This window comes from Notolabrus celidotus, chromosome 12, assembly GCF_009762535.1.
Source record: "Notolabrus celidotus isolate fNotCel1 chromosome 12, fNotCel1.pri, whole genome shotgun sequence".
Classification (NCBI taxonomy): Eukaryota; Metazoa; Chordata; class Actinopteri; order Labriformes; family Labridae; genus Notolabrus; species Notolabrus celidotus.
In genome coordinates this window covers 14828608-14853657 of record NC_048283.1, presented here as the reverse complement: position 1 = coordinate 14853657, position 25050 = coordinate 14828608, and the positions used below count along the sequence as shown (strand labels likewise).

Sequence of the window (25050 nt, the reverse complement as noted above, 5' to 3'; positions counted from 1 at the left end):
TATCATTATTATTATTATTATCATCATTATTATTATTTTTATTTCTATTTTTATAATAATGATTGTAAAAAAAATATTATTTTTTTTATTCTTTGTTGGTTACTCTTATATAATTTGTTAACTTGTGGCGAACAAAGAAATACTGAAGAAATGTAATAAGAAAATTGAATGGAAAAAGTTATCTAAAATAGTACTTTTTACCCATTATAGTAAAAGATATCGACAAAAATAGTAGCTAAATTTAAAAAAAAAACTTGAAAATAGAAAATGTAATGAGTTTTCCGCCTTTCTTTGTTGTCAGATGACTCCTACATTTAGGGTTAGTGAACAGTTCATTATCAAAAGCATCAGTAGCAGTAGGTTAATTCATAAAAGCACAGGAAACAGCCACATGCTCACATAGGTAGGCAAATCTTCTGCAGACCAGCTAAATGAAGCCACATTAAATCCCTTCGAGGGAGAGTGGGAGTCGAGAGTCTTTGGCACCTATATTTTAGGGGTCGCGGGCTGAAAAGTTTGGGAACCCCTGATGTAGGATACATGTATACATCTTCTTGGTGAAAAATGAAGTGTTTTAGGACTACAAAACAATAATATTTATTGTCATGAAAAAGTTCAATAAGAGGTTCACATTTTGAAGTTTTTATTTCCCCTCCTTTATACATTATCCCTTGAAAACCATTCTTTAAACAATACAGGTTTTAAACCAACATTTAAACAGACTAAACAAATTGACTAGTTGGACCTGAACTGCATGATGGGCTGTTATTAGTAGAAAATGGGATAAATTAACAGATACACTAACAAATGTAGTTATTTACTGATGAAATGCTTCAATTTTTCATGCTAAGCTACATTAACTGTCCTTAAACAAGAGAAAAAAATGACAAGACAGCTAAAAATTCATAGACATTGGAAAAAAAAGACACATTACAGGACATAGTTCCATACAGATTGGCATATATTAACAGGTAAATTATACAAAATACTTTTTTAGCAATTAAGACGTTTGGGAAAATATTTTGATTTATTTGTTATGAAGATCTTAGAGAAGGTATAACCTAGATGCATTCTGTCCCAAACAAATTATAGCTAAGTTTATTTATGTTAACCAGAGAGAATCAAATAAATAAACTGAATAATAAATAAATTAGTAATTGAATAAATAAAATATTGCATGGAAATTTGCTTTACATAACTAAATAACTAACTAAATAAATAAATAAATAAATAAATAAATAAATAAAGCAATATAACAAATATAGAATAATTGTTTTAAAGTGAGATAGTTCATTAGAATCAAAAAGTAAAGAAGCATAGCTTGTTTCATTTTTCGTGCAGTCTAAGAATACATCTAAAAGTAAACAGCTCTAAAATGATATTGTATACACTTGTCTTATGATATTTGTACAAATGCAAATGAGTATTCTCAAATACAGAAGTCAAGTGATTGCTGCTCCAAACTGCTGCCTACATGAACAACTGACCAACTGCAATGAAAAACATCTGTAATCAAGAGAGGACTGGAATCCAAGAGTTTACATAGACTGATGAATGACCAACCAAAGTGCATCCCCGCTCATCTGGGGAACAATACAACAAAATGAAGCAGAAAAAGAGAAGGTTAGCTGGTACACAGCAAGACTCCCACTGCATATCTGTCAAATCTGTTTCAGATTTTACAAAGCTCCAGGCTCCTCTTCTTCTAGCATATGCTGCCTTTTCAAAGACTATGTAGCCAAAGGCTATGAATAAACTCTGTAAATAGATGCAGGCAGGAGCACAACAACCGCTGTCATACAAAATCCTGTCGTTGATAAAACCTGGAATGTGTCCAGCTTTTAGATCGGGAGTCTCATTCTTGCAGTTGCCTCTTCAATACAAAAATAGCCTCTGGGTGAATGGCTGGTTGTTGGGATTAATTAATTGGCCAGTCCAAGAGGGTTTTGACTCTAAAGGTTCCTGTGATGACATTTAACATCACACCAAGTGGGGGTCATTGGCAGGGCTGACAGTGAACCGCGATGATGTCACTGGATTAGCTCCAACAGACGACCTTGGTTTGATTGAGAAATCCTCTTTTCTCTTTGACTCCTTGCTCTTGATGTTTGGCCCTGATGGAAAACAAAACAAAATCAAGTATACAGCTTTGTATGTGAAAGTCTGGTAAGTGTCCCTTAAGTGTAGTCCTTCCTCAAACATTTCACATTAACACAGTTTTATCATTAGGAGCTTAGCCATCCCTTCTTATTTTGATGAGTTTAACATCAGGTCTCCTTGCCTCCCCTCCTTCTGTCCTATTGTTTGGCCAGACAGGTATAAATGTCCTCTTTTTGTCTGTCTGTGTTAGTGTGGTCACTCCTCCTGCTCAAAGGAAAATGGAACTCAATTCCTACCCACATTAGAGACTGTACAAGCCTCGGTGTTTTTAAAAGTAAACTGAAATTATGGCTCAAGGAAAAACAGTTATGTGATCATCTGAATGCATCAAATTAGAGACAATGAAATGTAATTTTAAATGTGTTTTTATTAGTGATGGACTGTGTTGAGTAGCCTATGTATTGTTTTAAATGCTAGTATGTTTTTTATCATTTGTATTGTACATTTGTTTACATCTTCCTGCCCAGGGACCACAGAAGAAAATGGGCTTATAGCTATCTCTGGCTTGACAGTTTTTGTTTTGCATGGTCCCTGTCAAATAAAGTAATAAAAAAAAAAAAGAAAAAAGCTCAGTTTCTGATTTGGATGTCCGTTCATAAGAGAATAGAGTGAGCTGTACTTGTTTATAAACCGTGTTTGAGTAAGATAGAGCTGTTTGTTATGGACATTGGTAAATGGACTTGTACTTATATAGCGCTTTTCTAGTCTTGTCTGACCAATCAAACGCTTTTTTCACTACTCGCCGCATTCACCCATTCATACTCATTCACTTACTGATGGTCGAGGCTACTAATGTAAGGAACCATCAGTATTAGCAAATCTCATTCGTACACACTCACACACCTCTGAACAACAGTGGGAGCAATTTGGGGTTCAGTGTCTTGCTCAAGGACACTTTGGCATCTGACTGCCGGAGCTGGGATTGAACCGCCAACCTTCCAATTGATAGATGACTGACTCTACCCACTGAGCCACAGCTGCCCACATTGGGGTTGTTTTGAATTGTTTAATTGTGATAAGAAATACAGTGTTGATATTTTACTTTGTTAAATTATTTAAGTTTCATTTCCAATGTTGACAGGAAGCGCTTTTCTTTTGAAGGACAAAAGTAACACGTCACTGTTTTCCAACAGCTAACTTGATTCTTTTTTTGATGTTGATTATATGTTAGGTGCAGGGTTAGGTGCTGAAGACCGTGATTTTGTCTTCCTTCTTTCTGTAAATAGAAAATATGAACAGTAAAGGTTCAGCTTGAATGATACCTGGGTACGTCTCTCAATGAAGCTTCCACTTCACAACAGGGGTAAATAAATCCCTTAGATTGCTGTGCCTCTTGAGACTGACCTTCCTGGCCACTCAACATTTTCATAGCCGTCTTAATGTTAAAATAGTCTACACTGAAACATGGATGAGGTACTGCAGGGACCTCTTAGGAACAGGCTCAGGGAGCAAAAAGGTTATGAGGACCATGAGGAAAATCTTCTGATTAATGTGCCAGAAAGCATTGCTTGTTAGAATTCATAAAGTTATGTACTGGTCACATTTTCTAGTATAAGAAATACTTCATATTGAGTATATGTTTGGTAAATACATACTGATAATCTTTCAGAATTTTCCACAGCAGCGTTTCATTAAATGCATTAAAGTTAGTCAAGCAATTGAAATCTCAACTACTAGTAAATCTCCAGTGTCAAATACATGCATAAGTATTCCTACTCTGTGTGTAGAATGTTGAGGGAAAAAATTAATTTAATCAATTTTGGAATAAGGCTGTAACATAACAAAATGTAGAAAAAGTGAAGGGGTCTGAATACTTTCCGTACCCACTGTATATGTCCGGGTTTAGTTTTCAACAATCAGCATCAGAGATCTTGTTTTCCTGCAGAGAGACTGAACATCTCTCTATGGCAGGAAGAACTGAGAGTCTTTAAATTGTCTACGTAAGCCCTGGGGCCTGTTGTTGCCTCTTTAGATGTTTCTGACTGCGACATGTGTGCCTTCAATACTGCTGATATATACTGTGAGATTTTAGCAACAAGCCAATAAAATATTGTAAAATAAAGTAAAATTATTTATCTATTAATATGATCATACTGATGCAATACAAGACAGGTTTTGGTTAAAAATAACTCAAAGGGAACACAGCATCTTCTCTCAGCGCTCTGAAGTTTCAACTCTAAAGGCTATGAAAGATCATGAAAGCATCTAATTTCGGAGTTTCTGCCTTCCTGCGCGCGTGAGAGAGAGAGAGAGTGTGTGTGTGTGTGTGTGTGTGTGTGTGTGTGTGTGTGTGTATGTGTGTATGTGTGCACAGCTCAAAGGAAATTCTGAGCTCAAACTTTTCATTATTCTGTGAAATGAGGTGATCAGTGTATGAGATGGAGAGAGGAAGTCAAGAGAGCAAATGAAAATGTGTTGGGAAACACAGCTTAGGCCTGCATTGTTGAGCACAGGATTTATGTCCTCGCTTCGTTCCACATGTCAGAGTGTGGAGAGGGATAATTATGGAAGATTAATTCTGGCTGCATATTCGGAGAGGGGTTGGTTGAAATTAGAGTTTTTTATTTAGGAAGGTGGGAATAAGTTGGAGACTGTCAGTGCCTGTTACATCATTCCTCTGCTCAAGGTGAAGAATGAGTTTGACAATATGTATAGCACAAAACAGACTTAATGCAGGTTATCCTTATAGTTACTTAAAGTTAACAGCATGCTAAAGACACTATGTTGCTGCTCATTACTCAATCAATCAATCAATCAATCTTTATTTGTATAGCGCCAAATGAGAACAAACGTTATCTCAAAACTTCCTTTTAACAGGCAGAAACCTCAGGCAGAAGCAGACTCATGTTAGACAGCCATTATGCCTCGACCGAGTTGGGTCTGGAAAGACGGATAGAGGGGATTAAGAGAGAGAGGTGATAGTGATGAGATGAGAAGTGGAAGCTGTTGCCGCTGGAGTCAAGAACGTCCGTATCAGCTGGAGTCCAGAACGTCTGCAGCAGGAGGACGTCTACGGCAACTCACTCGGTAGGTCTTTCAGCTGAATGCTAACAACAGTATGCTGACATCTGTACACTGACAATACTAATGTCCTGAAGTTCTCATTAAATGTTTGAGTACTTGAATTTTCTTATCAGTGTCATTTATTGTTACCTATACCTCAGTATATGGTTCTACAGTAAATTTTTAAAAAGTGTTTGTCGACCATCTTGAAGGTGTTTTTTTTGTTTTCCTGGAAAAAACAGTCGATAACTCATCCTGCACTCTGGACTTAATGCTGATTTGGCATCTAATGAAAAGCTTTCTGGGACTTTTGTTTGTTTCTCTTCCTCACAACACTGTGGACATTCAAATTAGCGGCAGTGATGGGTTGCCACTTTGTTTTCCATCTTAGCGTTTCTTCCATTTAGCCTTTGAAACCAATGCAAACACTATTCAATGACCCTTGCCTGACCCTCCCTAAGTTTTATTTTTTTTGAGCAACATGTTAATACAAAAAATCAAATCAACCTTCTGCTGCTACCTGTCTTATGATACTCAGGTATAAGGAGGCCTCTTTTATTGATTTTTGTTAATTTTAGAATTGTTTTTAAGATTATTCTATTGACTTTTAAAGCACAACATGGACTTGCCCCTCTATATATCTCTGAGCTTTTATCCCCCTACAAACCTGGTTGCAGTCTGAGATCCCCTGGCAGTGCTCTGTTAGCTGTTCCAAGGACCTGACTGAAAACTAAAGGGGACAGGGAGTTTTCAGTCAGGTCTCCTACACTCTGGAACAGCCTGCCAGAGGAGATCAGACTTGCAGAGTCAGTCTCGTGTTATATGTTATATACTCAAGACACATTTTTTTAAAGCTTTTATTTCATTTTATTTTTAAATGCTTTATTTTGCTTTGAACTTCTTCTTGTTTTTATTGCCCACTGTGAATCACTTTGTTACTTGTGTTGAAACATACTATATAAATAAAATATTATTATTATCATTATATTATTATTATTATTATTATTATTATTATTATTATTATTATTATTATCTTAAGGCCTTCTCATACTGCCATTTAAAGGCCCATTATTTATACCACTGTAACATCTTGCCTTCAGTATTAATAGAGAGGCATAATGGCTGAACCTTGTCGGACTCTATATGATAATAATGAAAATAATATGAAAGGGCTTTTACTTTGGCAAGTTAGCAGACTATTAGCAATTTATAGCAGAAGTTGTTGAGATATTTCAGTGCAGACCAAAATGATGCACTGACTGACATTGCCATCCACACAGCCATACTGCTAGTCGGTCTAACAGTGTAAACTCCTTCCTCCCCCGTGAATGTGGGGTGTTTTTCTCTTACCACGTAAATCCAGCTTAGTGTTTTTGACGGACACAGGGGTTGGAGTAGTGGGCGCTGAAGAGCTCAACTCATTGGTTGGAGTTTCCTGTTGAGAATGGGACATAAACGACTACTTTAGTTATATCTAACGATATCATGTATAAATAATTCAGAAATAGTACGGTAAATACCTGATCAAAAAGATATATCGTGACATCATCAAAAAAGGACACATTTCTCCCTCTGTCTCTCTCTCTGTCCATCGGCTCCTTAGGTGACTTCAGGAGACTCCTCAGTCCAACACGTTTGTCCACGTCTGTTTCCGTGACAACAATCACCCGCCGAGAGCTTTCATCCTCCGGTTCATCCTCCTCCTCCTCGTCTTGGTCGCTTCCTGAGGACAGACCTCTCCGTCTTCCAATCCGACTTCCAATCGATCCATCCCCAAATCCCCCTTTGCCAGTTGGGGTGAGGGGAAGAGTCAGAGCAAGAGGAGGAAGAGCAAGAGACAGGCGAGCTAGTTTTGCTGTGTGAGTAAAAAACATGAGAGGAGGATGAGATATTAGAAACCTAACAGTCAGACATACCATCATACAAATTAAAAAAACATGTATGCCAGTTTAATATTATGATCACGGCCTTAAGTGTTTACAATTCATGCTAGATTCAGGTACCTTTCATAGCCTGGTTTGCAGAAGGCTGAGGGGTTGTGACCTCAGGTTGTTCAATCACAGTGAATGGCTCAGATATCGTTTCATCAGTCTCAGTGTTCGCCTGAATGCTTTGCGAACTTTCCTGCTCCTCACGACTGTAACCAAAACAAAGCACAGAAAACCAAAAACAAATGCTAAATTAAAACATGATTATCGAAGGGGCAGGTGCACAAAATCCCCAAATAACACTCATAAACTAACCCCAAGTTAGGAGCTGGAGAGTTACACAACAAGCCTTTTTCGTACTGTAAATACAAATTCCATTCACCCCAACAAGATCGAAGAAACATATCCCCAAACCTTGAAAAATTAAACCATATCCGTATGTCTAAATACTAGTCACTGCTGAAAATATATATTCTTGGGAGTACAAGAAAAGAAATCTCTCAATGAAATACAGCCGTGTTTCTTTGGATTAATAGATTCTTCCAACATTAAATCTGACATGTTATTTGGTATACTATTAGAACATTAGGACTTGTTTTTATACCTTTCATCCTCTTTTTGTTGTTCCACAGCGACCAGCTCTTTGCTGTTTTCTGCAATCTGTTCCCCCCATGGCCGAAGCGTCACTGTGTCTTTAACAGTTGCCCCCCAAAGCACATTTGTTTTCACATTTTCACAGAGGGAAAACTGTAGCCTCTCCTCACACACCTGAAGCAAAAGAGCAAAACAATAACAAGTGGTAAATAAAGTAAACAAGACAATATAAGAAGCAATTTCACAAGAAACTATAGAAAAAACCTGCCCACCTGCATCATGAGGCCGTTTTTTGTTGTTAACTTGGAGAGCGATCCCTGGTCTTTGACATCCGATGTTTGTCCAGGGGATCTCTGCCCGCCATTCCTCTCTTCTTGAAGTGACAGTTTGTCCTGTGAGTCCAGGATGATATCTGGCACAGACCCTGCCAGCTTATCAGAGTTCACAGGAATCCTGTCCTCCATCAAATCCAACACACTTCCCTCAGGAGTAGAAGAGCCACATACCTCCTCAGTTGTATCACTTTCACCAATATTAGCAACTTTCTGATCAGGTGTTTTCTTTAAAGACTCCAGGAGCTCCAGGTTCCCTAGAAAAAGGTCGCCCAGAGAGTCCTCCTCATCTCCAGATATGCAACAAAGTTGTTCCAGTTTTTCAAAATCCTCCAAGGGCTCCTCATCCAAATCCTTCCACTCAGAAATCAGTAACTCTGGGAGATTGTTGAGAGGAGCTTGGGGTGAAGTTGTATTGTCAGACGACGTCTCCTCGATCAGATCTTTTTGCTCATCCTGCCTTGTTGTGTTTGATGCATGGTTGCTATTGTCATCCAGTGTAACATGCACATGAGGGAGGTTGAGATTGGCTGAGATCCCTGCACTCTGAGTTGTAGCAGGTGGATCCAAGACTTGTGTGTCTTGAGCTGGAGAAATATACGGCTCTGTCTCTGTACTAGCAATAAAGTCTTCCAGATTAATGTGACTAATAAACTCCTCTGACTCTACAACAGATGGAGGTGGACTGGGAAAAGAGTCGTCTAAACTCTCCAATTTATCATCCTGCACATCAAGGTCTATGCTTGGTGGAGGACTTGGAAAATCCACTGAGCTGAAATTGTCTACCTGTGGATCTGACTGATCTACCTCCTCCTGCTCATCAAGGTCACTGGGACAAGAGATGGGATTGGAGGGAAGAGGCATTTCTCTGTAATCCTCCTCGACATTACTAATGCTTACGCTATCTTCTATGCACTGCTTAACAGGCCATGGTCTTATTGCAGCCTCTGAATCTAAGCCTGATTCAACATGTTGTAGTTCTGAAAAGACACGAGGAGCTTCGCTAATGCTAACAGATACATTTGTTATGATCTCTAAAGTGTGACTGAGGTGGTTCTCAAAATTTGAACTTGTGCCTTCGTCGGTTTGCTCAACTAATGTCTGCACCTCTTCTTGCATGTTGAAAAGGTGATTCTGAGGCCATCTGTTAAAATTTTGATTCTCCTCTCTCTCTGTGGAGTGTAGTAAACCTTCCCCTTCACTGACTGCCTCTGTACAGGAAAACATGTCTTTCTCACTGTGCTCCAAGGTCTCTTGCTCAGGGATTTCTTTATTCTCTACATCAATATCTCTTTTCAGGTCTTGGTTTAAGCTGCCAGTCTCTCCAAAGTTCTCAATGTTTTCTTCCTGCTGGACCATGTGTTGGTCATCTTCTTTGGAGTCCCACTTTTCCTTCATGGCAAGATGACAAGTTAGTCCTTGGGATTCATCATTCCAGGTTTCTTCACAGCCCTCTAGGACAGCAGGGTGAGGTTCACTTCCTGCAAGTTCGTCATTTTCTTCAGTCTCCCAAAACTCCTGACCTACAACCAGCCTCTCCCCCACCTCCCAGGCCTTGTTGCTAAACCTAGAGAAAAACTCAGATCTCAGTTCAGAATCCTGGCTCCTCCTCTCTGGAGAGGCCCACTGGTCATTTTCATCAGGCCACAAGTGCAAGTCCTTAAACTGTGGGAAACGGTGGCAGTCAAACTCTCCTTTGACAACACCAGATCCTGTAGATTCCTCATCCTCCTCCAGGGCGCTCCATAACTCTTTAGCCTTCACCTCTAAGCCCTCACAGGAATCCTTATCCACATTGTTAGCAGACTCCATCCCACTTGCTGAACCTCTGAGGGGTGACTTTGCCTTAACGGCGTTACTAAGCTCTGCAGCAGCCAGCTGTTTATCCGTCTCTGTGGTGACATTTTTGCCCTTGCTACTATCCAAGTAATGGAGGTTTCTCAGGCCCAGCTCGTTGTGGTCTATACCGGGACTTTCTTCATGTTGCTCCAGATCTTCCACAACCTCCACAGTCCAAGCAGGACACATCAGATCACTCTCTTTAACAGAGGCAGACTTCCCATTACATGGCTCAACTGTTGATGGGGTCTCTTCTCCTCCTTGAATGCCATGCAGTTCATCATAAACTTGGGATGGTGTCACAGATTCCACAGCATCATTTTCACATTTGTGGGAGTCCAGTGCAGAGAGGAGATCGATATCTGTCTTTGTAACGCTTGTGTAATCATTATTTCTTTGCTTTAACACACAATCCTTTGACTGGCTGCCAGAAACTGAGTCGATCAAAATATTTGTCTCAGCAAAGCTCTTAGAATGAAGGTTTACATCATTTTCATTTGAGTCCTGATATTTGCAGTCTGCCATTTGAGAGATAATGCCATCTGTGAGGTGGTTGTCAATATACCCACCACAGTTTGGGAGCCCTTTCTCATCATCTAGGTCTGAGAACAACTTATCAATTAAGTCAACACAGTCTTTGACCTGCAGATCGTCCCCAAGCATTGTTGAATTTATGCTTTCATTTTGAAAAATGCCAGAGTCATCTCTCTGCGTTAGCTCCAGCCCTTTGTGAACAATGTCTTTGTTATTACCAAAAAGAGAGATGACATTTTCTGGAGCATTTTGATTCAGAAGAATCGTTTCATCACATATTTTTATTGTTGTATTCTCTACAGTTTCTCTTCTCTTATCCAATGTCTGTGCACTATTTCTCAAGGGACTCTTGTCTCCCATCTCTCCCTCCTCCTCTGTTTTTTCTTCTATCCCTGTCAGTGTTCCCCGATCCCCTCCTCGACTGCTGCTCTGCCTCGAGGCAACCGTTCCATCACTGCTCCTTCGGTTCATCCCGTCACCTTCCCAGTCGCTATCTGAGAAGTAGGCAGAGTCTCGATGTGGTGTTTCATTTCCCAGAGCTCGCCAACTGCCATTTTTTCCTCCTCCAGTGCTCGTCCATGAGTCACTGGGTGTGAGGCAGTCGGCTGAGCTGGAGGTCATAGGTGACAGGACTGAGTCGGGGGTGATGAGTGAGACATCAGTGGATGGGTCCCAGTCTGGAGTGGTTGGAGTGGCAGCAGGAGAAGAGGCCATTTGGGCATTGTGACAGTGTTTTTCTTGACCTGCATCGTTGTGTGGCTGTACATTTTCTCTTTCTGACTCGGCATAGCCTTTTTTATTACTTTGAGAACCCAGGTTTTTGGTGTTCTGCAAGTCATGAGATGCTGTGATGCGTTCTGAATCCACTGGAGAAACATTATCATTGAGGTGCTTTTCTTTGTCATTATCAGATGACATGGTATCAGTCATTCCACGTGTCTGATGTCTCTGTGGGCTGCTTGCCTGCATTTCTTCATTCATTATCTCACCATTCCCTATAACAGCAGCCTTTTGTGTATCTGTGTCATTTGCAATTTGGGATTTGTTTTCACAAAGTAGCACAGTGCTGGTTTCTTTAACACTCTCTGTGGACGTGGTAGGAGAGTGCTCAAAGAGATCTGTGTCCTCTCCCCTGGCAGGTAAAGCTGGACCATCTGCGCACTCCTCCTCATCTTTTTGACAACCAAGTGTTTGGTTGTGCAGAAGACCATTTTTGGGCATGATTTCTGAAAACACAAACTCATCAGATTGGCAGTGGTCAGCATTGCTGTCAACTTTGAGTGGCTGTTTGTTAGATCCTATGTGAAGGACTGGGATCCCGGGTCTCATAGAAACCTTTATTTCACTCTTTTTGGCACGCTTGGTCACTTGGGCGTAGATTGCTTCAGTTTGAGGGTCATCTTTTCCTTTGCTGGTTGCTCGTATGGAGCTCTCTGACTGAAACCTGATGGTCTGAGCAGAGTTTGGGTCAATGCATATGGACTCATATTCAGGAGACAGAGGAGTAGGAGATTGAGAAGGGTCTGCTTCCTTTTTGTTTGCAGCAGCATTTTGTCTCGATATGATTTCAGTCAAGAAGGTCTCTGCTGATTGGATTTCCTTCAGGAACTCCTCCCTGGTCATTTCTGTTCTCCGGGGCTCCTTCTCTGGCTGCTGCTGTTCTGACTCCTGCTTCCCAATATTTATCTCAGAGAGGAGAGAGCGGGATCTCCTTATACCCTTTGAATAGGCTTCCTCAGCCTCTGTGTATGAGGGAAGGCCTGGGGCACAGACATAGGGCCGCAGTCTGGATCCTGCTGGATAGAGGTACTTTACAGGATCAGGCTCTGATCCTCCCTCTGGATCCGAGTCCATCCCTCCTGTGTTGATCTCTGTGAGGAAAAGATCCCCCTGGAATGATTCTTTAGTGACTGTATCGTCCTCCTCAGCTCCCGTCCTGTTGTTTTGTTTCTCTTGTCCCCATGAATGAGTCGCTGACCCCAACTCCGTGATTAGCGACTGGGAGCGGCGCATGCCTCTGTTAGGAAGCAGAAAGTTCCCCCATCTCTCCCCATCTGTTTTATCTGCCTTCTCTCCCTCCCATGAATTTCCTTTCTTGGATTCGCCAGACTCTGTCACAGTAGATATCTCTGTCAGGAACAGATGCATTGGGGATTTCTTGGCAGCGGCCACACGTTCTGCTTGAAGTTCGGCATCTTCCCTCCAAATTGTGGGCAGGATGGTGTCAAGGCGTGACTGAGTCCTTTTCATCCCCCTGGAGAAAAGCTCTGCACAGGCTGGGTCTGCATCTTCAGATAGGCTGGAGTGAGTGACAGTAGTCCCACCGCTTTGTCTCTCAGGGGACATGAAGGGAGAGTCATCCTCATCTGAGTAGGTGGGACTCGATGAGGACTGTCTTTCAATCTGAGCGTTTGTTTGCTGAGGGCGGGGTAAATTGCGATAAATGGGTCGCAGTGGGTTTTCTCGACGAATAGGGGAGTCAAAGTCTTTGACACGAGGGTAAGAGGTCTCCTTGGAGTTGTGCAATGATAATGAGGGCCTGGTACCCCCCTCTCTGTCGGAAAAGTCACAGGAAAGCGGGTCTCGGTGAGATCTCTGCATATGCGGCATACTGTATCTGGAATAAGTCTCTGCAGTGTTGTAGCTAGGGCAGATTCTTTGTGGTTTGGAGTGGGGAGGAAGAGGTGGGGGACACATTTGGGGGGGTTGAGGGTAAATTGGATGGCTTGATGGGGGTAGGGAGGGGGAGAGTGACGGAGATGGGGGTAGAGTCTGTCGGGCCCTGTGGAGCCCTAGGTGATCAAAGGTAGAGGGTGGGCAGCTGCTCATGTGATGGGGGTCTGTTTCAATTTTTCCACCAATAGTGTAGTGTGGCAGTCCTCTGTATCCCAGTGGAGGGGCAGGCAGGGGGCGTGAATGAAGGTGGTTGGCTGATGACATCGACATTGAGCGAGGCTTTGGAGGAAGGACTGGGGCTTGAGAACTTATGGATGATCTTTTATCAACATCGCTGCTCTTTCTCTTCTCCTCTTCATCATCATCCCCTAAATCGACGACTGAGAAGTCAGTCACTCTACACGAAGTGTCTCTAAACTCAGCCACACCTGTGTTTGGCACCTGGAGTTGAACCTCGCTAGATCTGATGGTCTGAAGGCCCTTTCCACATTTCTCAGAGGAACAATAAGGGACTCGCTCTTTTCCAAGCAATCCACTGCGAATCTCCACCAACTCCACGTCTCCATGGCACATTGAGTCAGAGCGGTAAGACGACTTTCCTTTAAGAGTCGGCGACTTGTCCTGGGGAGTGTGCTCCTCTAGTCTGATGTAGTACTCACTAGCGAGGGACGGGCTGCGAGCGCTTATCACTGGGACCACAGTGGGAGTGTCCAAAGACTGTCTGTGGTTATTGTTCACAGTAGGGATCGGCTGAGGGGGAGGAAGAGGTTTGTAGCCTCGTCTGGCATGAGCCTTCTCCCAAAAATACTCAAAGTTCAAGCCTTTGCTGGTTTCAGTGACTGTTAGGATGTCATCCAGTTCAGATGAGGAAGGGGTGATACAGTTACCCACAGGGTCCAGAAGGGGGTAGGAGTTGTCTCTGTCCTCCCTGCAATAGTCTCTCTCCCTGTGTCGCTCGTTTGCTGCAGTCTGGAATGCAGGTGGACGAAGTAAGTCCCAGCGTCTTTCAAATGACTCCTCACTCTCCCCTCTCCTTCCTCTGCCGTCCGTATACTCCTCATCCTCTTCATCTTCTTCCCCGACACTCCCCCTTACCATTCCTCGCTCAGCAGCCAAGAGTGAGGAGAGGAGGAGGAATACTTCTGCTACAGAGGGGCGTTGAGATGGAGGTAACCAGCAGGACTGCATGATCTCATACCTGTAGAGAGGAGAGGAAACAAGAGGAGGTAAGTTTAGAGAGACACGTGTAAGGCATTGTTTGTTTACTTTAAGATAACCATCATTTCTGCACAATACACTTAATAGAGCACTGACCAGTAGTCAGCATGAGAGAGTTTAAGTCTGGGCTGGGCGAGAGTGATCTGCCTCTCCCTAATGACGAAGGTCAGCACTTCCTCATCACTCAGGTGTCTGTGAGGCTGAGACCCAAACTCAAACAGCTCCCATATAACCACCCCCAAGGACCTGGAAGAGAAAAACAGATGAAGAGAAGGTGTCAGACTAATCTTCAAAGACGTTTTAATTTTTTATTATGTAAGGCTTTTACAGGAACACCTTCATAGAGGTCCAACTCTCAAGCAGACAGCTCCGGGAAGGGTAAGAGAAAATAGATGACAAGATATCTTCTTGGCTTTGTTAACAAAATAACTTGTTTAGTGAAGCAATAGGATGATAAACATCCTTCTTAAAATTTTAGATATCTTTTCTGCTGTGCCAGGAAAGACTTGTCTTTCTGTCCTGGTGTGTGTTGATCCCAGAATACTTTCTCTCAGCTCAGCCAACTAAATAAATAGATACAGAAGGAAGTGATGGTATTTCAATACATTTTTTTGAAATGCACACTTAAGATATAGACCCAGCTCTTTAGGAAGCACTATGCACTTAGCTAGACTGTTCTCCACTGTTGTCCCCAGTGGCAGATCGTGTCTTCCAGCTACAGTTGACTCGCACTGTCCTGCTCTACTTTGGGAATCTGTGTTCAGCTCTGGAGTGACCCAATACTTGGTACTTTGGTCATTATTGTGGTGATGACAAGTTAATTGTTGATGATGATAATGGAGGGTCTTAAATGGTTTGGTTGTTTCATTGTAGATGTTTCTTATTTTACTAAAATGAAAAAATAAAAAATAAAAAACAATATTTATTTACTTTTGCATAGTGCCTTTACACTGCTTGGCAGTACCTGCATCCAAATGGACTTGAATCACTTTGTTACTCTTGCTGATCTTGTTTCCTCTTGTCTAGATCTTTGCTTGTGTTGTTCTTGTTCTGGTATGTACGTCGCTTTGGATAAAAGCCTCTGCTAAATGACATCGTAATATTGTAACATTGTAAGATGTTTCCCTTTAGATTGAAGTTATGGCAGACATGTATTGTGTTGGACATGAAGGCTGTAAACGGACTGTTTTGTCAATTATGTTTTTTCCAGCAGGACTATATATAAACAGCTGTGATAGCATTGAAACATACCACACATTGCTGGTCTTTGTTTGGTCTGTAACGATAAGAGATCCTCTGTACTCCTCCAGCAGCTCCGGAGCAATCCAGCGGAGTGGAATCCATAGCTTGTCTGGAGTAAGGTAATAGTCCTCCTTTGTAAAAACAAAACAATAATTAATTTTATACTAGATATATTTTTAGTTACTGCATGATTCAAGTAACTGAAATCATTAATGTTATGGTTCCCACAAAAAAACACTGGAGTGAAAATTCTCCTAGTCTACATGGGTAGGTCATTTTTATAAAGAAAAGATCCACCTACCTTATAATGGTTGTGTGAGAGGCCGTAGTCACCTATCCTTACAGTGAGGTCTGAGGTCAGCAGGCAGTTTCTTAAAGCAAGATCACTGTACAGAGCAAAACACAATCTTGTAAATCTGTCACAGTGCCACAGTATTCACACCCTTCCTATCTAAGACACAACCTTGTTTAAAGACTTTGATCCTGGTTATCTACAGAGATCAAGGATCAGAGATCAAGGATCAGAGATCTGACTGACCTGTGGATGTAGTTGTTCTCATGAAGATGGAGCAGACCGGATGTGATCTCAAAAGCCATTCTCTGCAGAGTCAGGAGATCTCGGGTTGGCAGGTCAGGGGTCATCCCATCTGACTTGCGCTGGGCTCTCAGATATCTCTTCAGGTCACCCTAGTTGTACAACCAAGACACAATGCAAGCAGTTACTGGCATGCAGACTTGAATAGAGGTTGAGTTCAAGCCAGGTCGACTGAAGCGTGTGCCAAGTTCCTATGCCTTTCCTCTAAGAGAGGAGGGAACATACTATAGGCAAAGAGGATATTGGTGATTTCTGCAGTAAATATGTCTCCTTTTAGGTGTTTTCCATCACAGAGCCTCAAAAGCACTCGGGGAATTGGTAATGAGCTGACAGCCTTGTATTAGTCATTTGTGCTTCGGGAAGGGCAAGGAAATAAAATAGGGCCCATATAAAAGGATGAGAATTATCTGAGAGGAAAGAGACAATAGGAGACTTTATCAAACAGGGTAATAGCAGTCTGTGAGGTCCCCAGTGTTTTTTGGCTTCTCTCACTGTGTTGCTGTAATTGATCTGCTTGTGTCTTTGTTTGGCCTGAGAGTCAACTTATACGGCTTCCTTAATCAGTCAGTGATTAAGCCGGCTCAGCGATGGAAAACAAACTGATGGAAGGGAGGCAAAACCAATTTCAGTGACCATGAAACATCTATGATTAATCTAAAATATAGCTATTACACTGTAGCTTAAATTTGACTTTTGTCAAGTATTTAAATGGCTCATAGGCACTCACCAGCTGACAGAACTCCATAACCAGGAGGAAAGGGATGCTCTCACTGCACTGCCCCAAACACTGCAGGATGTTTGGATGTTTAAGACTTCTGAGTTGAAGGAGAGATACCAGAGACAGAGAAAGAAATCACAGGATAGTGAAATAATGAAATAAAGAACAAACTTATCACAGTTTAATTTTATGGACGGATAGGTAGCTGGTAGTGAGCTGGAAGCCTGAGTACCTCATGCTTTAATGTAGACAGGGGGATGGAGAAGGGGAGGCACTAAAGAAGTGCTGCAGCAAAGCCAAATTAAGTGTGAATGAGAGTTGGAAAATTGAAATGAAGCGTATCAGTGTTTTTGCAATTTATCGAGTGTGTGTGGTGTGTTTTCATCTGACACAAATTGAGACGAATGTGTGACAATTGGAGGATTTGTGCAGCAGCAAGAGCAGAAGAAACAGGAGATTTAAACAGCAGAAGAATCCTTGTGAAAAAGACTTTTTGGGTGCACATTTGTGAGCTTGTATGTGTGTGTGTGTGTGAGAGAGAGAAGGTAGCCTCTGTTCCTGGGTGTGTTTTACCCAAAGAAAGAAGTAGAGAACAGAACAGACAGCCCTGTCCTTGAATGCGTCCTCTTGAGTCTCTGTGTGTTTGAGTTTTTTTGTGCGTGTTACAGAGAGTGAAGGACAGCCAATATACAACTCAGGTTCTGAGTCAAACACAATTAACATGCTGGTTATGTTGTCATAGTCAAAGTCAAGTTATGACTATGTAAATACCAATCCAAGAACACATTAAGACATTAAAACACCTTTTTAAGTTTATTTTCAGTAACTGCACATTGTAAAATGTGTCATAGTAATTTTTTTGTAAATAAGAAGAAGTCTTAAATATTTGTTATTTCAAAATTGAATAGACAAATGTGACAAGTGTATCTATTTTAAATGTATAATCTATCCATTCAAATTATGATGGAAAATGGCTAATGTTAGCTAAGGTGGGACATTAAATGTGTTACATTCTTTTCTTTTTTTTAAGTTATATTTTTGGGGCTTTTTTTGCCTTTATGATGGGACAGCTGAAGAGAGACAGGAAATGTGAGAAGTAGAGAGGGGGGAAGACATGCAGTCGGTGACGGTCAGGAGTCGAACCGACGACCTCTGCAACGAGGACTATAGCCTCTGTATGTGGGGCGCTTAGACTGCTAGGCCACCAGCGCCCCAATGTGTTACACTCTTTCATTGATTTAAGCCTTTCTCAGTCTAATATCACTAGTTTTTTTTATGTTGGCTAATGTTAGCTAACATGGAACACAAGAAAATTAAGTCTTTCTTGGTTAAAGATTTAGTTTTTCTTTCATGACCAGCAGTTTATGTAGGCTAGTCTGAGCTAGTGCTAGCTAACATAGGACACACTAATTGAAATCCTTCCAATGACTGAAATCACTTGTCTAACTTTTGTTACTCTTATGTTGAATTTATGTTTTCCATAAGCGTTATTTGTGGTGATGCAGATCCCTATGTTCCTAGGAGCCTATGTTAACTTTGATTGTGATGGATCGGTATGACTATTTTCTTCTGTCTGAAAAGAACATGGGAACATTACTTGCTCCCAGTCTTGTATTCAGAACTAAAAATGTCTGCTCCATCATTTTTCTTACCTGTAGGGCTCAGACTCAGCCAAAAACTTCCTCTGCTCTAGGGGGCTGGCACTGACACGCAGCTCCTTCACCACGGCCTGAGAGGAGCTGCAGTCACACAGCACTTCAGCCAGGATCACCTAGGAGAGATCGATGGACAATAATATGGAAGAGTGCCCAGGAGAGGCAGTAAAAGAACTATTTTGAGTTAGGACTCCTGATCTGGTCAGTAGCCAGTATTAAATATAACAGAGCAGAGCATGCTGAAGGAAGGAAAAATAAATGTTGCTGGTTGTATTTTACATGAAAACACAATGATACTTGGATTTGAAAGGTGATCATCTTACCTTTCCAAACCAGCCATTTCCTATCTCCTGCAGATAGTTTAGAGTGTGTCTTTTGAAGCACTGAGACTTGGAGTCTGTAGCAAATAAGAAAAAATAACATCAGCTGCAGTTCATGAGTTATATGAAATTCAAAGTGAAACTTCCATTAGCAAAACATCCTAGGGCCATCCCAAACATACTTTAAGAAATAAGACTGGGCCTTGTGTTTAATGATTGTGAGCAAATATGTCATCACCTCAAACTTCAATAAAAGATTTGGAATCAATAAATTATGTTGACGTTCAACTAATGGAAATAACATCTCTTTTTCCTTACTGTGAAGTTAATTTCAGTGTTTACAATGTGGACATGTATCTTTCAACATCTAATTTGTTCAAATTGCTTATTAGACTGTAACTGATCTTAAAATTGCACAAAATAATGCTCATAATCACACATCTTAAACACAGCAGGCAGTTTTTATGGTTAGAGGTCTCCAAATCAAAACAATAACAAAAGGGATAGTCTGGTGATGTTGAAGAGAAGCCTTGCATTGTGGGAGTTGTTCTCTTTGTTTTTAACATACATAATTGCAGATGAAAATTTAACAGCCAAGGTTTTGAAAAATTACAGTAGCTTATGTACGTTAATGGAGGAGGTATTGTTTGACTTTTGAAGTACTTCATGTTGTCTAACGTCTAACTTGTGGTCACATTATGTCTCCTCATTGTAATAAAAAATAGCCGCCAGTATCAATAGCTTACATGAACAAAGTTCCTTTCAGACTCTTTATCATCTGTTTTTTTTTCCATGTTTCCAAAGAAGACTGGTGATCTTCTAACACTTATAGAATCAATGTAAAGATATTCAGCTTTTTCTGGATTTGAGCATTGTTGGAAAATGTTAGACAATCTCTACGTAAATGCTTGTCATTATACATTTAAACACTGATTAGAGTTGAGATGTAAGAGGAATTATAAGCAGATGAATGTGCAAAAAGGTGTCTGGTGTAACACATTTTTCTGCACACTGAAGGTTGAACATCTCAATAAAGCCAAATGCATGGAGAGTGAAGTGGGGCTTTAAGGAATGACACAGTACCCTTCCTGAGACAAAACCTCATGTACTGCATTCCCAAGCTGTGCTGATATCATCCTCATTCCTCACCAAATTTCCAGCTATTTCTACTTGTAAGAAGCAGTGATGGAGAATTTCCTCAGATCATAGTTTCCACTCCATTGAAATTCAGCATCTGGTTTTACACCCAGTTTGAGACCTTTAATGGATCTGCATCAGCGACTCAGGCAACAGACCGTGAGGGAGGTCACTGCAGGACAGAAATTCAGCTTCTTCCCAAGGGGGTGCAAGCTCAAATGAGAGTCAGGCAGATTTAGAGTGGTTTGTGGTTGTTACCTGCTCCGTCCTGCAGGGCGGGGCAGTTGGACCTGTCCCTGACTGGCAGGGTGTAGACCTCAGGGAGGGAGGGACATGATGACAGGCTGTCCTCCTGGATGGGACTGGAGCCTCCAGAGCACTCCTCCCCGTCTGCATTGTCAAACTCCTGGTTCAGCCCCAACAGCAGAGTTAAATCACAAAACTGGCATAACAGAAATTTAAATTGTACTTTTTTAATAACAGGGTTGGGTTTAAAGGTTACTATCAAAACAGACAATGGGGATGCAGCCAATCTGAACTAATGACACCCTGTCTGTGAGACACAGAGGAATACATTCAGGCAAAAGAATGCATGCTTACTCGAGATTAGTCTGACAGATGATTATTGACCATTTCTACTTCATTAAATCTGAATTATTGACTCCTTTCTTCCACTTCCATACCCTTTATCAAAGCAAGCTTATTTTAAAGGCATACCAGCATGTAAAAGAAGATGTGAAAACTTAAAGAAAGCAGAGAAAAGTGAATAAATCTCTTACATGTGGAAGACTTACATTGAACCCCACTCCTCCTCTCTTACAGCACAGGCAGGTCAGGAGCAGCAGAACAAAAGAGACGAGCCCCGAGCAAGAGATGAGGATGACAACGTAAGGTGGTGGAGAGAGGGACGCAGCTCTGGTCTGAGAGACTGAGAGGGAGATAGTGAGAAAATACAAAGGAGGAAAGAATTTAGTAAATACAGAGTATTTGTGCTAATATAAGGGACTGTTAGATTAGAGTCAGTGAGATGGAGACGAGTATTCACTGAATTGGAAAAGTATAAAATCTTGTTACATAGGTGGTTTGTTTAGAGGGAAACCATTGGAGCGTTTTCTTAGCGGCAGGTTTAGGACAAAGTGGAGAACCCCAATGGACAGCTTGCATCAGGGGGTTTGGGGTAAAGCAGGAAAGAAACTAATTTGAAGTTAAAAAAAAAATTGTTTGAATCAATACATAAGATAGAGACTGGAATAAATATTGAAAGTGGGATAATAGACCATTCCAGTAAGGAAGAAAGCATAGGGAAAGGGAAATATCAGAAATGGCATTCCACTGAGGAAACACAGTTAAGAAGCAGGGAGGGGTGGCTGGAGTTTCATTTAGGTAAAATAAGGAGCGCGAATCAGGAAGGGTTGGAAAGAATTACTCAAATCAGGAAGGTTGACTACTCAGGTGAGAGAAGGAGGGATCGGGACATTTGATTTTTGTACCTCAAAGTAGTTGATTGTGGGAAGTGAACCATCTGTAGAAAAAAAAGGGGCAGGGCAGGGTGGTTAAATACCCTTCAGGTATTAGCTATATCAATACTGTAGCCAAACTACGTCAAACATTCCATCACTCATGAGACAAAAGATTCACAAAAGAGAGCAACAGTGACACCTTGAAAAAAACAGCAGATGGGTTGAAAGGGTGAAGGACTTATATATAAAATATAAACATTAATATTTAAACCATGCCTGGGAATACATGACTCAGCCTGTTGTTTTGAAGTATGAGCAAAGCAGCATTTTAGGCCTCATAACATTTGTAAGATAGTTTGCTAAAATGTTACCATTTTGAAAACAATCTTTTGTACAGCAATCACTGTATTTATGACACATGACCAACCTCACGTTGATATAATTCAAAATAACTGTAAGCATAAGAAATGCTAAATAATACAATTGAAGAATAATATTATAAGAGAGCAACATGAATATCAACATTGAAACATTACCTTTAAATTCATGACTTGGCTTTTTGTTTCTAAGTCTGTCATTTCTTAAAATATCCCAATTTCCTTCTGCATCCTTGCACAGACCCAAAAATACATTCATTCATAAGGTCATGATAATATAAACACTGCATACATAAATTCCAAAGTACATTTAATAATTTACCGACTTAGTGAAAATTTAAAAAAGAGAATCAGCATTCCGTGAAAAGACATGAGGTGATGTTTGTTTCATTCGCAGGGTCAATATGCAGGCTTTGTTTCCATTAGCACTTTAAACACCTTGTTTTTTTCTTATATTTTCCTTTTTTTTTCTTGCTTACAAAAAGTTGCAACACAAATAAAGCAAGATTCACTTGATTAATGTGCTGAGCAAATGTAAGTTAGAATGTGCTCAGAATATAAATGCACCTCCAAGTGGGCCAGGGACACTTTGTAACTAATAAACAATAACTATTACTCTGGGTTGCAATACATTTTAGATAGTCGGTCAAACACAAGTTTTACCCCATGACTCATAGGATAAAAGCTAATTCATTATTCCTCATTACAGATCATAGCACCTGCAACACAGGGTCTAAATGTGAAAAGTAAATGACCCCCTCGGCAGTCTCCTAAACATGCTCCTCAAACATACAACTCCTATCTAGATGCACAATTCCTGCGCAGTGCTATTCTTTCATCTTTCCCTAGACAGATGTCCAGACAGACACTGCATATAAATAGGAAGCTAACACAGGGCCTTTTCCACCAGCTCCGGTGCCAGCAGCTCTTATCAAAACAATACACCACAATACAATGACTGCACACATTACACAAACACAACACTCTGCCAGATCTTGGGGGTAGAAGACGGCATATTCAGATGGAGGAAAATAAAGATGCCAGCAGTGGTTAATAGGCTAAATCATCTCCAGTGCCCAGCAGAAGCTATTTATAGACTAAATGGTCGACGATTTTAGCCTGCTATTCACACAGTATGCTGTATTGAATGCCATCGATGTGAGGCCCGAGATCGAGACACCCCTTAATATTTTCATCACTGTATGCAAATATGGTACCCTACCCTACCCACCTCCAAATCAGCCTCGCTCCTGTTTTCATTAAGTCAGCCACGTAGGCTACGAAAATGATAATTCGCATTATGCCTCAGCCACACTGGCTTAATAATACAGTATCACCCCCCAATGTAAAGCGGCCTTTTCATAACTGACTACATACCCCCTCTTCTCTCCTTTCTCCAGCATCACTGACAGGTTTTCAACACCCCCCGTCTCCTCCATCACCCCCTCCTCCTCCTCCTCTCCTCCGACTCCGCTCACCTTCCCTCTGCGGGGCTCCGAGCGCTCTCTCCGGGCTCAGGTACGACATGGTCCCCGCCAGCGCTACCATCACCCAGCAGTGTGGCCGCATCGTCGCCGCGTCCGGAGCAACAACAACAACAGCATCCGAGCGACGCTGCCGACTGTCGGTGTCGGTGTCCTCGCTCCGTTCCCCCCCGCCACGGTCTGTGCCGTCTCCGGGCTCGCACTGTCTCTGTCTCTCCCCCCCTCCTCCTCTCTCCGCTTTTTCTCCTAATAATAAAGAGCGTCTCCTTGCCTTCCTTGTTGTGCCCCCTCCTCCCCTCTCTCTCTCTCGCTCTCTCCTCCTCCCCCTCCTCTAATCCGCAATTAAACACGGTGTGAGAGATGCTCTATTGTGCATCCTCTGCCACCGTCTGCGTGGAGCTCCGGTGAAAACAACCGTACGCTATTTCTCCCTTTATATAAATAAATATAAGCCGTTCTTCTCCTCCTTCTCTCTCCCTCTCTCCAAGTGTTTGAGGGTCGTCTGTGTTTTTCTCCTCCGACTGCCTACGTCAGACTCACACGGCGCGCATTGTCATGGTCCAGCATGATCATCATTATGGTACCCGGAAAAAAAGAAAAAAATCTGTGGTAATATTCCCACAGGGAGCTAATGGTGTGTCTGTGGTACCCAGAAGTGGGTTTATATTGATCCCAAATTGGATTTTGAATCCCTTAAAATATTCATTCAAGGTCTTTTGAAATAATAAAAAAACAAGGGTAACTAATGGTCACTCTTTGGGATTTGGGATTTGTGAGACCCCCAAACTGGTCAAAACAGAAAACAAAAGAGGTTGTTTTTCTTCATAACGAATATGCATCAGCTATTTTGTTTAGTACAAAAATTCCAGTCTTTTCAGTTCTGATTTGTCTTTTGACCTTTAAAGGTACGTTGTTTTGACTCAGTGATATAATAGTGGTTGTCATAATTAAAGAAAGACTATAACAGAAACAATAATCACCAAATCTACCGCAAACCAAATGTTTCTAAATCAAATGGAAACGATCAAAGTAGTGGATGTAAAGGAAGCTTTTATTTAAGCCTGGATATTTAAATTTTTTTAGGATTTACAATTGTATTGCTTTTTTCATCTTTTTGCAACATTCATACATTTACAGATATTCATAAAACAGAAAACAGAAAACAATTGTGTATCTGCTTCAGTCAGCAAACAGAAAAAATAAAATAAAATAAAATAATAATAATAATAATGATAATAATAATAATAATTATTATTATTATTATTATTATAGACAAATACCATTGCAATAAAATGGTGATAATGAAAATAAACAATAGCACAAATTGATTAAAAAAATAAAATAATCATAATAATAAAATGTATACTGTGTCCTTGTTAGTTATGAAGATCTGGTAACTCTTCCACTTTAGAAGATAATCGTTCCACTTGTTAGTCTGTCTATAGAAAAGTTGTTCATATGAGGCCACCCTGCCTAGTTCAAGGAACCACTCTCCATATGAAGGGGATTCTGTTTTTCTCCAGACTGGATAACAGGACATGTTTTCTAGCAATTACAAAAATTCAGGCATCAGTCGTCTGGTCATTCTAACGTACTGCTCACTGATGTGGCTGGATGAGCCATTGTTTCTGTCAGCAGACATTTAGACTTTCAAAGTGGCCGTCATTATTTAAAAGAAACACTGACTTTTGTCTCCATAAACAACTCCATTGGCATTTCAAAATAAATGCATTGTTCTCCAGGTTATAGGTCAGACTAGAGCGTTATGAAACATGAAA

General features: G+C 41.0%; 2 protein-coding genes across 2 annotated transcripts; both read right to left on the bottom strand.

Annotated features, from left to right (window-relative positions):
• Positions 1–629: 629 nt before the first annotated feature.
• On the bottom strand, positions 630–12994 carry LOC117823089. The gene is made up of 6 exons (XM_034698148.1): positions 7958–12994; positions 7696–7859; positions 7167–7300; positions 6684–7018; positions 6514–6598; positions 630–2114 (listed from the first exon to the last, which is right to left on the bottom strand). The coding sequence occupies exons 1-6, from the start codon at positions 12989–12991 to the stop codon at positions 1981–1983; spliced, it is 5886 nt and encodes a 1961-aa protein (XP_034554039.1). The 5' UTR covers positions 12992–12994; the 3' UTR covers positions 630–1980.
• Positions 12995–13235: 241 nt separating this feature from the next.
• On the bottom strand, positions 13236–23357 carry LOC117822756 (serine/threonine-protein kinase LMTK3-like). The gene is made up of 12 exons (XM_034697659.1): positions 23267–23357; positions 20746–20879; positions 20210–20357; positions 18818–18891; positions 18492–18610; positions 16849–16936; positions 16065–16213; positions 15828–15912; positions 15536–15657; positions 14381–14530; positions 13495–14264; positions 13236–13345 (listed from the first exon to the last, which is right to left on the bottom strand). Exons 1-12 carry the CDS (start codon positions 23355–23357, stop codon positions 13236–13238), a joined length of 2040 nt encoding a protein of 679 aa, XP_034553550.1.
• Positions 23358–25050: the final 1693 nt, after the last annotated feature.

Coding starts and splice junctions, on each gene's coding strand:
- LOC117822756 (XM_034697659.1), bottom strand. CDS start 23,357: ATGCGGCCACACTGCTGGGTGATGGTAGCGCTGGCGGGGACCATGTCG. Junction 20,880..23,266: donor CGGAGCCCCGCAGAGGGAAG/GTGAGCGGAGTC, acceptor TCTCCCTCTCAG/TCTCTCAGACCAGAGCTGCG. Junction 15,913..16,064: donor GAGAACAACTACATCCACAG/GTCAGTCAGATC, acceptor TGCTCTGTACAG/TGATCTTGCTTTAAGAAACT.
- LOC117823089 (XM_034698148.1), bottom strand. CDS start 12,991: ATGCAGAGATCTCACCGAGACCCGCTTTCCTGTGACTTTTCCGACAGA. Junction 7,301..7,695: donor CAACAAAAAGAGGATGAAAG/GTATAAAAACAA, acceptor TTTTGGTTACAG/TCGTGAGGAGCAGGAAAGTT. Junction 6,599..6,683: donor CGATATATCTTTTTGATCAG/GTATTTACCGTA, acceptor CATTCTCAACAG/GAAACTCCAACCAATGAGTT.